General features: G+C 45.1%; 1 protein-coding gene across 1 annotated transcript in view; it reads right to left on the bottom strand.

Annotated features, from left to right (window-relative positions):
* The window catches only part of NCAM1 (neural cell adhesion molecule 1), a 154,847-nt gene that overhangs the window by 48,524 nt on the left and 91,779 nt on the right, over positions 1-14,544 (bottom strand). Inside the window, 7 exon segments of the mRNA XM_087970211.1 lie at positions 4,492-4,634; positions 5,529-5,698; positions 6,497-6,614; positions 8,040-8,177; positions 8,557-8,700; positions 9,443-9,655; positions 10,226-10,300. Of these exon segments, the coding sequence (XP_087826337.1) occupies positions 4,492-4,634; positions 5,529-5,698; positions 6,497-6,614; positions 8,040-8,177; positions 8,557-8,700; positions 9,443-9,655; positions 10,226-10,300 (1,001 nt within the window).

The following is a 14,544-nucleotide window of genomic DNA, read 5'->3' as shown; positions in this document are numbered from 1 at the left end:
AGAATTGGTAGAAGGAGGATTGTTTTTGACTGGCTTCTGCTGTGGCAATTGCCTTCAACAGACGCAGGGGTGTGATGGTTAGAAGGAAAGCAGGGGAATTACAGCTAAAGGTTTCATGAAAACAATCTGCCCCCTGCTATCAGCCGAAGAGATCTTGTAAACCCATGGCTTGTGCTAAGCCCACAGAGGTCAGAGGAGAAGATTAACCTGGAGCAAAGATGGGGGGAAAAAAAACACCCGTTATTGGTGTTAAACATCATCAACTGGTGATTCCATCCACAGGGCACAGTAGCTGGTTAAGAAAGACCTGGGTTGAAGTCCCTATTTAAGCACTAAGTTCATTGGGTGACTCTGGGCCAGTCATGTATTTTTTCTACCCTACTTATCTTACAGGATGACCACTGCAAGGATAAAATGAAGGGAGATTCCCCACTTCCCATGAACGTGTCTCAAGAGAAAAGATGGCAATGTAACAATAAACAACATAAAATCACTGAAAAACAAAGGCGATTGTTTTGCATAGTGTGCTAAACCAAACTTCCGCCTCTTCTATCATCCAGATTGGTGCAAAACATCTGGAAGAGGCTCAATCAAGAAAAGCTGAAATAAATTGATCCCTTCTTCCTTCTTTTCTTTTGAAACAGCCATTGATAATAATGGTTGATGTTTGTTTTGCGCATTGATGACCCCAAAGGATCCTTTCACTATCATTCTGCTGCACTGCACTTGGAAGGCAGCGTTGCATTAACAAGAATGCCACAGCGCAGGCAACTGAGAAATGCACAAACCAGGATAAAATGCAGAGGCCACACTGCTGAAAGCAAAATAACAGCTGCAGCTCTCAGCAGCATGCATCAAACAAGACTTCCAGTCCACTGGCTCCACATCAGAAATTAATCCTTAAAAAAAAAGAAAGAATGAACTTTCGCAGTTCTTTGGTATCAATTGTCCAACCATAGAGGTGAATGTTTCAAAAATAGTTAGCAGTTTGACAGCCATTCCTGGAAGAGTCCTCTACAAAACGGTAATATTTTCAAGGGGAAAATGTCATGGTGAACTTACCTGTTCCTTTGTACTATTCTGCGTGTGAAACACACCATCCCTTCCCAATGTCATCAATGCTGAAAGATTGTGGAGCTGCCTTCCCTTAAGCCAGGTCTAGCTAGGTCAGTTCTACACCAGCCTGCCTTGAACTGATGTTGGATTATTGAATCTAAACACCTGTCCGGCAAGAAGGCCAGGTAAGGCTGAAGCTCTGCACTAGGCCAAGGGGGTTGTTCGGATGATCAGATCTGAAACCTTTCCAATCCTAGCTGGAGTCGAAAGGATTTCTACAACTGAGCTATGTCCCATTTGTTTCTCCTCGTGAATTCTAAAAACTAGAAGGCCCAAGAACGAGCCTTGCCAAAAATGATCTCCAGCAATCCAGTAACAAGTCGTACTGTCCTTGAAAATGATTCATCTCATGTGCCATGATTATTCCGGTACGGCAGTGTTCCCCAAACTTTTTGGCACCAAGGATGTTTCCCAGAAGACTATTTTTCCATGGACCAGGGGGAGGGATGGGGACGGCTGTTGTGGACCACCGGCGGCTGGCGGAACTGACAGCAGAGTCAGACAGTAGTGAGGAGGTTAGGGAGGAACCTGGGCCATTCCTGGAGGCTGAGGAAGGCTCGGACAAGGGCTCTGCATCAGAGGCAGAGATGGGGCCAGGGCAGGCTAGCAGTCATCAGCTGCCTTCGGGCTTGGACAGCAGTGAGGCAGGGGAGCTTCTGGAACCGGTTCCCAGCCTGTGCATGCGCAGAGCTGCCAAAAGGAAGGCACAATTAAGAACTCAGGGTCGACGTGGGAGTAAGGCCACAGGTGGATGGTGAATGGCCCCTCCCATCAGGATTAAAAGAGAAGCCAAAGGGGAGGGAGCTTTTGCAGAAAACAACTCGTTCTTTCGTTCATTTGTTTGTTCCAGCCTTGTGGAGATTTGTCTGTATAACCCAGCCCTTCCCTGCCAGCACTGAGTGTGGAACTATTTACTGGGGAGCGTTCCAGGATTGATAAAGGTCTAAGCTCCTTAGTATACCTTCGCAACACTGTTTGCCAAGCCTTTGACTGACAGTGAATGAAATTAATTCACATTAATGTAATAAAAGAGGTTTTTGCCGGGAGTCAGATCCATTTGGTGTACCAAAAGCCTACCTATTGGTCTATCAAAGCAATATCCTGATCAGTAGGAAGCCCTCAAGAAGGGGAGCCCTTTCTTAATATGATGCTGTGATGCTCTTTAGCCTTGGAGTTCAGATCTCAATTCCTTCTCCTTTTAATAGGAGCATTAGTGCAGTACTTGTAGCTATGGGACTTTGGATCTCAGGTTCTGCAAACATCTGCCTTTCCCACCAGATCCCAAGGGCAGGAGACAAAACCCAGATCCCATCTGGCAGGCTTGGTTTTTTTCCCTTTTCCAAACTGCTAATTATTTTTGCCAGTAAGGACAGAAACAACTTCCAGAAGTGAGCAATGACAGGTAACAAGCAAACACAGAGGCAGCCATGGCTTTTGTGCCTGAAATTATGTGCAGCACGAGTATAAATGCAGGCGATCAAGAGAAAAGGGGAAAAGAACCATCCACAAGCTAATGGTGTTCCAGAAAAAAACTTTTTCGGGTTCTCCTTTGCCCCTCACCCCCTCAAGGCAACTTATAAACTTGGCAAGAGCTGCTGGAACGGCAGTGCACGCTGAAGCCAGAGCATTCAAGACTGGAATCAAATTGATTCCGATCACCCCTTTGTTTGTTGCAAGGCTCTTCTTGGTCACAGCTGGATGGCTCAACTTCTAACCACCTCTTCAAGACATTGAGGGTGCACCCTGGGTCATCACATTATCTGTCTGTTTATCTATCTGTCTGTCTATCGATTCGTCTGTCTGTCTGTCTGTCTGTCTGTCTATCCGTCTATCTAGTTATCTATCATCTGTCTGTCCATCTGTCTATATCATCTATCTATCTATCTATCTATCTATCTATCTATCTATCTATCTATCTATCTATCTATCTATCTATCCGTCTATCCGTCTATTTATCTATCTATCATCTATCTATCTGTCTATCTATCTGTCTGCCTGTCTGCCTGTCTGTCTATCCGTCTATCTATCTATCTATCTATCTATCTATCTATCTATCTATCTATCTATCATCTATCTATCTACCTATCATCTAGCTCTGTCTATCTATTATCTATCTATCCGTCTATTTATCTATCTATCACCTGTCTATCTATCTATCTATCTATCTATCTATCTATCTATCTATCTATCTATCTATCTATCTATCTATCTATCTATCTATCTATCTATCTGTCATCTATGTATCTCTCTCTCTGAGTGTAATATTTGTATTTATTTATACAGTAAATAAATATAAATATGTTGTTTTGAAGACAATGGGTAATCACACCAAATATTGGCTTGATCTGGATTTCTTTTCTGTTCATTTTCTTTCTATTTTCTTAAGTGACACATATAAACTATTAACACTTCTAAAAAAAAGACATTGAGGTTGGATTCATTTGGTTAGGAGACTGGCATTAGTCCCTTTCAAAATGCTAGTTTCAAATTTAGGTCAAGAAGACTATGGAAAAATAAGGAAGTGCACAACGAGTCGATCACCCTCATCTTCTGGAATGAAAAACCATCATGACATCAGAGGTCTTCTGTCCACAATGGCACCATGAGACATGTGGTGTCACTTGCTGGTTTCTTGAGAATAGATTTGCACCCTGTCATTGTGATGCTTAGGCAGCCTTTCTCAGTCAAAGCCTTCTCCCTGAGCCCCACTATTCTCTACAGGAGGGGTGTCCAACCTTGGCAACTTTAAGACCTGTGGACTTCTACTCCCAGAATGGCTGTGGAATTCTGGGACCTGAAGAGCACAGGTCTTAAAATTGCCAAGGTTGGATACTCCTGCTCTACATTATGCTAGACTACTACTGCCATTTCTCCAGACAGCCTCCCAGGAGAAGTCCTGCTGTCTGTGCTTGGATCTGTAGCTTGCCACTTCACAAACAGGGTAGAGATGATCTTCTCTGACTTAGCAGTTTTCCTGTGACTTTCCTGATTTCCTGCATGAGAGTCCTCTTTTTTGCTTAAAAAAACAGACATTTTGCAATCATGTCTGCAAGGCATCGAGTTGATGAAGGCTTTGTGGCTCCAGGTTTGGATTCGGATAGGACTTTGGGCCAGATTTCCATGCTGGGAGTGGGCTTCCTGTGCTGGTCCAATTCCACAGCAACAACGAGCTTCCTTCAGCACTGGAGCACTAGGTGCTTTCAGAGGTTCAGGAGCTATTTCTGATATTGCCTGAGCGCAAATTATGATTATCTACGCCTGACGTTCAAAGCTTTGGTTTCAGCGTGCACAGCTGCACAGAATCCCGTCTCTCCTTCCGTCTTTGGTTTCTACTACCTGGGGGTAAGAACAGGAGGGTCTAGGAGAAAGCCATACCTTCTCTTCACTGCTGATGTTTCGGGAAGAGGTCCTCCAAGTGATGGAGGGGATGGGATCGCCAGAGGCCTCGCAGGTCAGAATGATCTGGTCTTCCAGCTCCATTGCAGTTTTGTTCTCCACAAAGGTGATTTGGGGTTTTGCTAAAGGAAGGGGGTTAAAAAAAAGCAGAGACAGACCACAGTTGATTTGGCAGTTGGAGATCGCAAAGCCCCCCTTCTCCTGGTAGCTCATTGTTAAGGAGAAGCTCCCTGATTGCTAAGGGGGCTACTGTAAAAAGTGCCATACGACCCCCCAAAAATACATGAGGCAATTTGCATATATGGACACATTCTGCATATTCGAATGGGTCTAAATTAATTGCGGGATAAAAACCAAACGAACAAAGTTTTTGAAATCTTCCCCACCCCCAGAAAACAGCAGTAAAGCTATTCAGTCTGGGGAAATTCACTAGGCACACTCCTTTCAGAACTTAATGGACTAGATGTCAGGATTCCAGCAGTTACTCCAATTAAATCATGAGCCTCAAGCCACACTCCCAAAACTAAAAAGGATTTATTAGAAGTGAACATGCTGGCATTAGCCTGGGCATAGCCAACTTTGAGATACGTGATTCACTGTCACCCTTGACCCTGCTTTCCCCCTCACCCCCCTAGGTGTACCATCCAATGAAACACGTCCATAGCCAAGAGCCATCAATCATGCTCTCCAATTAGATTTTTGCACTGCAGAAACTTCATCTAATCAGTCTTTGAAGAAAATATGAATGGAATGTACTTTCGATACCACACTGCTGCCTGCTCTTTGAAACTCCCCCCTTCTTTCTGTTGACAACTATAAAACATGTATACAATATGTTTTATGAGTTGACACTAGAAACTTAAAAAAAACACACACGCAAAGTGGACATGTAATGGAACCTATTTGAAATAGACTTAATTCTATCCTTGCTAGTTAATAAGCCAAATCCAGCTGCCAAGACTCTGGCTTTGAAGGAAAACAAAAAGAAAGACTGAAGAGCCGTGAGGACAGCTTACCGAAGACTTTGAGGTGGACAGTGGCATCATGTTCGCCCGCTTTGTTCTCGGCAATGCACACGTACTCAGCCTCGTCGTTCTTCTCCACTCTGTGGATGGTCAACTCAGAGCCATCGTAACTGAAGCCGTACTTTTCCTCATCCTCCCCTCGTTCTATTGGCTCTCCATCCCTGCAGGCAGAAATGGACGTTATCTGAGACACCGATTGGTTTCTGTACATAATTCAGAGGCTGCCCGACTCGTTGTGACTCTAGAAGGCTTACAATTACGACAAAGCTTCTGCGAGCAAAACGGTCAGTTCCTCATGCTTTTTTTTTTCATGCAACTTAATCATGGCCAAGGCATTAATTAGCTGGGCTGCTTTCCTATAGTGTTGTAAACTGACTGGAGTCATTTGATAGAGGGATGCGTGTCATATAAATTTAATAAATAAATATGCTCTGAGATCACTGGTCTTCTGTACTACTAAGACCCATTAGTGTACCATGGGAAGAGGGAGGCACTTTGGTCCAGTGATGAAGGCACCAGAAACCAGGAGACAATAAATTCTAGGCATGATTCCTGTTGGGTTTGGGTCCATCACCAGGAGATAGTGAGTTCTAGTCCCGCCTTAGGCACAAAAGCCAGTGAGATGACTTTGGGCCAATCACCAGGAGACAATGAGTTCTAGTCCTGCCATATCCACGAAAGTTGGCTGGGTGACTTTGGGCCAAGCACCAGGAGACGGTGAGTTCTAGTCCCACCTTAACCATGAAAGCCAGCTGGATGACTTTATCCAGTCCCTCTCTCTCTCAGCCCAACTCACCTCACAGTGGTGTTGTGGTAGGGAAAATGCAAGGCGGAAGAAGATGTGTTGGATGCATTTGCTACCTTGAGTTATTTATAAAAATAATAATGATGGGATACCAATGAATACATGAGCAAGTCCCCCCTCCCATTCCTCCTGCCACACACCAACCCCTGCTTACTTGGTCCAGCTGATGAAGGGCTCTGGGAAGCCATCAGCGTCGCACACCAGTTTGACTGACTGGCTGAGATTGGCAGTGGCGTTGACCGTCCCCTGCCGAGAACGAACGGTGGGAGGCACTGAAAGGAAAGAGGGAAGTGGAGTAAGGTGTGCAGGCCCCTCCAGTGGCAAAGGGGGTGGGCGGGCGAGACCCCCTGTGAAGGAGATTCATGTGGTGGGCCTCTCTTCTACTTTCATCTTTTCTTGGCATGGTTACTAGAAGGCAACCCGATTCCAACAGACTGATTAGAATTTGAGGGCAACTGCTCTTTGTCCATCTACGCTCCCTCTTCTTTTTTTATTTTATTTTTTTTAACTTTTATCAAAATATAAAACACAAAGAAAAATGGAAATAATGGGAAAGTAAGGGAGGAAAAAGCAAAGCACTGACTTCTGACTCATTTTTTTAGCACAGTAGAACAAGAGAATAACATACAGCCTCAACTTCTTACTTTTATATAGTATCTAGCCCTTTCTACAACAACAACAAAATCTACCTAATCAGCAAAACCCAAAATTTCAATTTCCCCCCCATCTCACGCACAAAGTCCAGAAGCTGTTTCCAAGTGGAAACAAAGCTAGCTGCATTCTTTTCTTTAATTAAAGCTAAAAGTGAGCTCCATCTTCTGAATAGGCCATCTTTCTACAGAAAAAAACGCATGCATGAATCCGAAAACACGTCCAAAGGGCCATCTGTTATTTTTAAGGTTTGTTAGCATCATAGTGCTTATATTGCTGCATTTGACTGCTTAAAGACATAATTTGATGCAGAGCACAACAAGAGGAAATAAAAAGTTTAGAGTTCAGCTTTCGCTGAAAAGGACGCCCACTTTAATTGCTCAGGTTTATGCGATCGGCTGTCAGAGTCCTAAAGCTACCCATTCACACGTTTATGACTTCACTAGTGGTTAGAGAGTACCAATCCATGCGTGCATTTGGCGGAGGCAGCAGTGAAGAGGTTGAGTAACTGGGATGTTCAGGATGGTATTTATCAAATCATGGAAGCAGAAGGCACCAACACAACACCTGCACTTTTCTGTCAGGGTGCCCAGGGACTTGAGAAACATGACCTGCTTGAGATCCAACCACAGCCAAGGAGCTGAGGACAATCTCTTCTAGCTGCCTTGGAAATTATCATGGGATAATTTATTATGATGGGATGACAGCTGCCAGACTATCTTCTAGCTTGTCCGTAACTCAGAAGGGTTAAAATAAGAACAAATGGCCTCTCTATCTATTCTTTCATTTCAAGGTTGCCGAATGAGCTCTGCATTCTAATTCTAATCAGTGATCAGAAAGAAACCACCTGTCAGCTAGCAATCCTCCTTCCTTCCCAAATGGATGTTCTCCAGAACCGAGGTGAACAGAGATGGGTTGGTCTGGAATTGTTGGGAATGGTAGCCTTAGCCTTCTAGAGGATGCAAGACTCCAGAGACCTGAAAGGGATGGACAATACCAGGTGCAGCACCCAAAGCTCATGTGCCTTCTAACCAAAAGATGCTCACCATTCACGATGATCCGGATATCCCTGAAGTCCACCTCTCCTCGGGCCAAGATCCTCCCTTCGCAGCGATATATGCCCTCATCGCTTTTCTTTATCCCTCTGATCTGGAGGTAGTTATTGCTTAACACCACAAACCTCACTGGAAAGAATGGAGGAGAGAAGCTGGTAGATATAAGCCTGGCCCTGAGGAAGTCCTAAGTCTCCATCTTGGGCAACTTCATAATAAGACATGCATTCCAATTGAAAGAGATTCCTGGAAAGAGCCAAGTCCGATCAAACCCAACCACAGTTACTGAACTCAGCCTACAGTTTGCCTCCCAGATCTTTAAGGTTGACCTATCAGTAGCTACCTCTGGCAGCTTTAGGCCAGCAATCCAGGCTTCATTCATTCTGGCGCTTTGCTCTCCAGAAGTAATCTAGAACATTAAAGTTATGTGGAGGACTTCCTGCGCACCTCAAAACACATGCATGCACGCACAGACGCACACACACACACACACAAAGATGCATACACTTACCATCTTTCTTCAGGACCACATCTCTGCCCATGTGCTTCCACATAATTGTGGGAGGCAGTGAGGAGACAACATCACAGATAATAACTGCATCATCTCCTTCTTTGAACTCCTGTGGGCTGGGGGCATGTTGGAAGGTCAGTTTCTCTGGAAAGTAGATGCATAGGAAGGGAAGAGTAAATCCCGAGCCGGTCAGAGTTCATGCAGCAAACATGCTAGGCAGATGAGGAGAGCTTTGCCTCTTTTCAGCTCTAGAAGAGGCCAGGGACCTTGCAAATCAGCTCACGGAGCAAGTCGCTAACCACTAGGCTGCTAATGGATGCCTGAGAGCTTTTCAGTTTGGAAGTTCTGCCTTGTCAAATACTAACATGAAGCTACAAGAAGGACCCAAAACTCATTTACCTTAATAAAAACATGGATTAATTGAAAATGCATACCTCAGGAGTGAAGGTTGGGCTTCCTTATCTCAATCAGGTACCAATTTCAGAAAGGACTTTGTTTTTTACTACTGGTTCTGTGGGCGTGTCTTGGTAGGCGTGGCAGGGGAAGGAGACTGTAAAATCTCCACTCAGAGGTGGTATTTGCCGGTTCTGCAAACCACTCAAAATTTCCGCTACCGGTTCTCCAGAACTGGTCAGAACCTGCTGAATGCCACCTCTGGGAGAAGGCATCATAAAAGTTGCTTCTTAGGTATTCTATGGAAGATGTCTCCATCCTTGGTCACTTTAAGACTTGTGGGCTTCAGCTCCCAGAATTCTGAGAGTTGAAACCCACAAGTCTTAAAGTGGCCGGGTTTGGAGACCTCTGTTCTATGGGGCAGGATTCCTTACAGAGGGGAAAGTTCTCTCATTCCCCACCCAACCCTTCCTCCTCCAGCCCAACCACTTACGAAAGATCTTCACATTGAGAGTGGCCTCTTCCTCCCCTTCTTCACTGGAGACCACGCATTTATAGATGCCGGCGTCATCGATGTTAGCGTTGTAGATGGTGAGAGTGGAAGAATCATCTGACCGGACCACGGAAATGTGCTGCTGGTTTGTCGTCAGCTTATCACCATTGGGGGCAAACCAGAAGATTTCTTTGGATTTGGCATCGCCAGTCACTGCAACCAAGGAAGAAATCCAAACAGGAGCTGGGTTAGGGTGGCTGCTGGGTACGTGACGCTGGCAGCCTTTCAAGACAGCCAGACCGAACCAAAGTCACGTAGGCCAACAATGATTTTGTTGCAAATATCTAGAGATGGATTCTTGCAAGTCTGGATGCACAATCATTTATTTATTTGTTATCCAAATGTATTGACCACCCAACTCCAGTAGACTTTGGTCTTCCTTCCACTTCTCTTTATCTTCCTGAGAACCAGGAAGGATCTTGCCTGAGATGTTTTAAATTTAATTAATTTAATTCAATGAACTGATTGGCCACCCATCTGACAGTGAATGACTCTGAGCAGCTATAGGGAGAAGGTTTCCTGCCTAAGCAGGGGGTTGGACTAGAAGACCTCCAAGGTCCCTCCCAACTCTCTCTGTTATTCTGTTATTATTTCTTCCCTGGACTCAACCCTCTTTTATCTGTCAGTTAACTCAGCTGTTGCATGAGGAGAAGGTACAGCTCTATTCAGTGGGTTTACTCCCATGTAAGACTGGATTCAACACCTGATTGTGCAGCTACTCACCTTGACATAGGAAAAACTTGGATTCTCCAACAGGCACCTCCACCTTATTTGGAACTATGTTCACCTGAAGAGAGACTGAAAGATTGAAAGAAGCACCATGAGGTTATGATGATCACCAAACAAAGAAATATCTAATATTAATTGCAAAACTGAATGTCCACACGTGAGTGTTAGGGCCAGATTAAGACTACAGTCAACAGGAGTAGTGATTTACCATCAGCTTATCCAGTACATAGGAAGTGAGGTCTTGGCAGCACAAGGAAACAACAACAACCAACAATTTAACAACAACTGGGGGCCAACAACACCCCAATCAACCAATAAGAAGCCACACCCAACCAGGTGCCACATAAATACTATGCACAGAATTGCCCAAAGCAGTGATTCTCAATGTTTTCTTCACCATGGAAGAAACACCCTTTAGGTATCTTTTGTGGCCACAGACCCCCAAGACTTAACTCAAGATTTAAATCATTTATTCAAGCCTTTGCAGACCTTCTGTGATGACATCATGCCCCCCTCCCCAGGGGTCTGCAGACCGCAGGCTGAGAACCACTGGCCTCAACCACCCAGCACCCAGTAGAGAGAAATTCCCTCAGGAGGGGCTCCTGCTCAGAAGACTAAACCTCTGGTCCCAGTGACCGATCCAGATGGGATCCCTGGGTCAAGACTGTTGGGGTACACATTATTTCCATAGCAAGGAAGATAAAGCAGGAATGGTTAAAGTGATGATTTTACTCAAAGAGGAAAATATGTTTTGTATTTGGCTATCACTTCTGGAATCTGTGCTTGTGAAGGGGGAAAAAACCTGAAACTTTGACTTTGGTTTTGTTGATTAGAAAGATTTGGTCTTACAGGCCTGGCTAGTTATATATTAATGTCTAAAAGCAGGAACAGTTGACAGTTGGAGTGTCCTTATCTTGTCCTGGGCTAATCAGAGTTGGAAGTCAATGCCTTCTTTTCTTTCTTTTCCTCTTTTCCCTTGTATCTCACCCTCCCTTTCCCCCCCGCTCCATTTCCTTCCCTTAATTCCCCATTTTTTTCCTTCTCTCCTTTGCAGTTTATATAATAAAATAAAACTGTAAAAAGACTGTTCGTGTAGCGAAGATGCTGTATGGATTTCTAGCAAGATTATCGGCATAGACCTGAGCACCCTTGCAACATAAAATTAGAATGCATCTTGTTACAAAAGTTAAGAAAAGCAATTTGAATGATTTCTCTGTCAGAATTAAGAGGTTTTCCTCTACTTTCTTTCCGCTCGCATGGCTTCACTTCCCTCCCCTCACCCTGCCATTAATGGGCCAGCTACTCTTTTACTCTGTTTTATTTCTGGGTAATCCAATTTTGCCCGTCCGTTCTCCTTCAGCATAATTCACTCCCAGGCAGAAGAATGACAGGACTGGGGATCGTCACCATCATCCCAATGAAAGCTTGATTAGATTGAGTGCAGCCAAGACCTAAATAGCCAGGAACTGAGCGACTTCCCGGCTTCTCTCGGGGATGCTGTGTAGGGCCAGCTCATCCGGGCTGCGCAGTGCAAGATCCCAAGGGGGTCTTTTGAGTCGAAGTCCACAAGTCGTCGTCGTTGCCCACTCTGGTCTTAGGTATGGATCTCGACAAAGAACAGCTTCCAGGCAGTGACTTCTCTTGCCGGATGAAGAATAAATAACCCTAAGGCATCTATTTGGACCAAATCAGGCCAAAAATTCACTGGTGAAAGCAAATTATGCTTGGAAGGGTTAGCGGTAAAAGGAAACCAGGCACCAAAGAACATGGTGGCTGGAGACCTTCAAAGCTGACACCAGACACAGCTTAAAGGTAAAAAGGTAAAGGTGCACATCCATGCTCGTTGTTTCTGGCTCTAGGGGATGGTGCTCATCTCCATTACAAAGCTGAAAAGCCAGCGCTGTCTGAAGACATCTCCATGGTCATGTGGCCGGCAGGACTAAATGCCAAAGTTGCACAGAATGCTGTTACCTTCCCACCAAAAGGGTCCCTATTTTTCTACTTGCATTTTTAAAGGCTTTCGAACTGCTAGGTTGGCAGAAGCTGGGACGAGTAATGGGAGCTCACTCCGTTACGTGGCGCTGGGGATTTGAACCGCCAAACTGCCGGTCTTTCTGATCGACAAGCTCAGCGTCTTAAGCCACACTGAGCCGCCGTATCTCTTAGACAGAGCTTAGAACAACTCAAAGAAGTAGTTCAAGATTGGAAGATGTGGAGAGACCTGGCCCATAGACTCGCCAAGAGTGAGACAGAACTGAATGGCTATCATCATCATCATCATCATGGGATCTCTTCAAATTTGTGCGTAAGGTTGCCACGAAACATGTGAAGAAGGCATGGCTCAGCTTTGTCCTACATTCAGGTGGTGCCTGCAAAGCCCTCCCTCCACGGAACTTGCCCGCCTCTCTGTGCAGCTGCCTGAGATCCTTTCTAATGGCCTCCACACCACAAAGGCATTCACAATCTTTCCCCAAACCTTGGCATCGGAGAGTGTTGTGGTCTTTCATGAAAAGTAATGAGCCATTAGAGAAGACATAATTGGATCCTGGCTCCCATCGGTGGATACGTTTGCTGGAGCTTCCTGCCCTAACAAGTCTGGGTCAAAGAAAGATTTCAAGAAAGTCTGACCTTAATGCGAGCAATTTCTTAATTGCAGTCATTAGTTGGATGGAAAACAATCACCTTAATAAAAGAACTGCTTGGTGCAGCATAGTCAAAGCATCCCCCCTCCCCCGCTCTCTTAGCGTTGCAAATGCTTAATCTGTTCCACCCTTTAGTGGCCCAGTCCTACAGGACTGTGGGTGTTTGGTTTTTGAGATGGCTGGACCACAGACCCATTGGTTTCAAGTGCCTCCATGCAGGAATTTAAAAGCTGGAGGGGATCATTGTCCAGCATCTTGTTTATTTGGCTCATGCATTGATTGCAGAGGTGGGTATTCAGCCGGTTCTGACCAGTTCTGGAGAACCGTTAGCGGAAATTTTGAGTAGTTCAGAGAAACGGCAAATCCCACCAACCCCATCTTTTCTCTGCCTCCCATTGAGTCCCAGCTGATCGGCTGGGTCTCCTTTGGTTGCCCTACACAGGAGAATGGAGCTGGAAAGCAGGTTAGTGGGGTGGGGAGGGAAGGGAAGGGGGATTTTGCAGTATATCCTTCCCCTGCCACGCCCACTAAGCCACACCCACCATGCCATGCCATGCCCACCAAGCCACACCCACAGGACCGGTAGTAAAAAAATTTGAATCCCACCACTGATTGACTGGGCACAACAGAAAAGTGATAGCAAACAGCCTCACTCCAAGGGGACAGACCGTTAAAAATCTTCTGTCTGTACGCCAGTGGCTGTTCCTCCTAAAGTAAACAGAAAGCACCAAGGTTAAAAACTTTCAGCACTTCCTGATTTACTGTCTTCCAGGTCGTCGTTGTGATTGTCCGTATTCCACAATGACCTACTGGAGGTGTCACTGCCGACAGCAGCATGACCTGCTGCAAAAAAGCATCCATGTCTGGTCTAAAAAGGCCAGAGGCATCTTCCGACCAGATCAGCCACAGTTAGCAACCAAGGGAGGCCTCTGTGGCCCAGGACTGTGGCAAGGAGGACAGTGCAATGGCTCTTTGCTGGTGGGCAACCAGTCACCATCCTCTTCTTTTAATGTCCCCATAATCCCTTGCAGGGTGGAATCTTGGGCAACTGAATGGAGCTGAGTGTTTTACTGGCCGGATGCCCTTCCTGTTGCCAATGTGGAGTGTCATTTCAGCAGATATATTCTCATTGTGCCCAGAGAGAGAAATATCTGCGTCTACCTAGGATGGAACTCACAGCCTCCTGACTGTGAGGCGAGAGCTCTACTTCTAGGCCCATCGCATCAAATAATGAAAACCACTCCCTGCATTTATTTTTATGTACCTGGACCAAAGCTGTGGAGAGATTCTCAGGAATAGGAGAGCTCATGTTTCCATGCATAATTCTTAAATTCGCCCTTTGACAGGTGAAGGCTGAACAGGAGGACATCCTTTAGAATTAAGTATTTTGTCTATTCTCTAAGGAAAGTGCAGGGCGTATGTTGCATCTAATCATGAGATCCATCATCTGTGACAAATTTAATCATCAACTAAACAGATACACATACACCCTGCAAACTAAATCCAACAGAAAGCAAGGGATGCATAAATAAATCAGCAAACAGGAAAGCAAGCAAGCAAGCAAAGAATATTGTAGAAATGTCACTTCCATTTCCATTTGCAGGATTAAACCTCACTTTAGCAGGGAATTCTGAATTCTAGAATCACAGCCTTTCCTGGACCATCACCATT

This window comes from Notechis scutatus, chromosome 7 (genome assembly GCF_049901735.1).
Source record: "Notechis scutatus isolate UNSWTSFEM ecotype Mainland chromosome 7, rNotScu1.2, whole genome shotgun sequence".
NCBI lineage: Eukaryota > Metazoa > Chordata > Lepidosauria > Squamata > Elapidae > Notechis > Notechis scutatus.
This window is presented reverse-complemented; position numbering and strand designations above follow the sequence as displayed.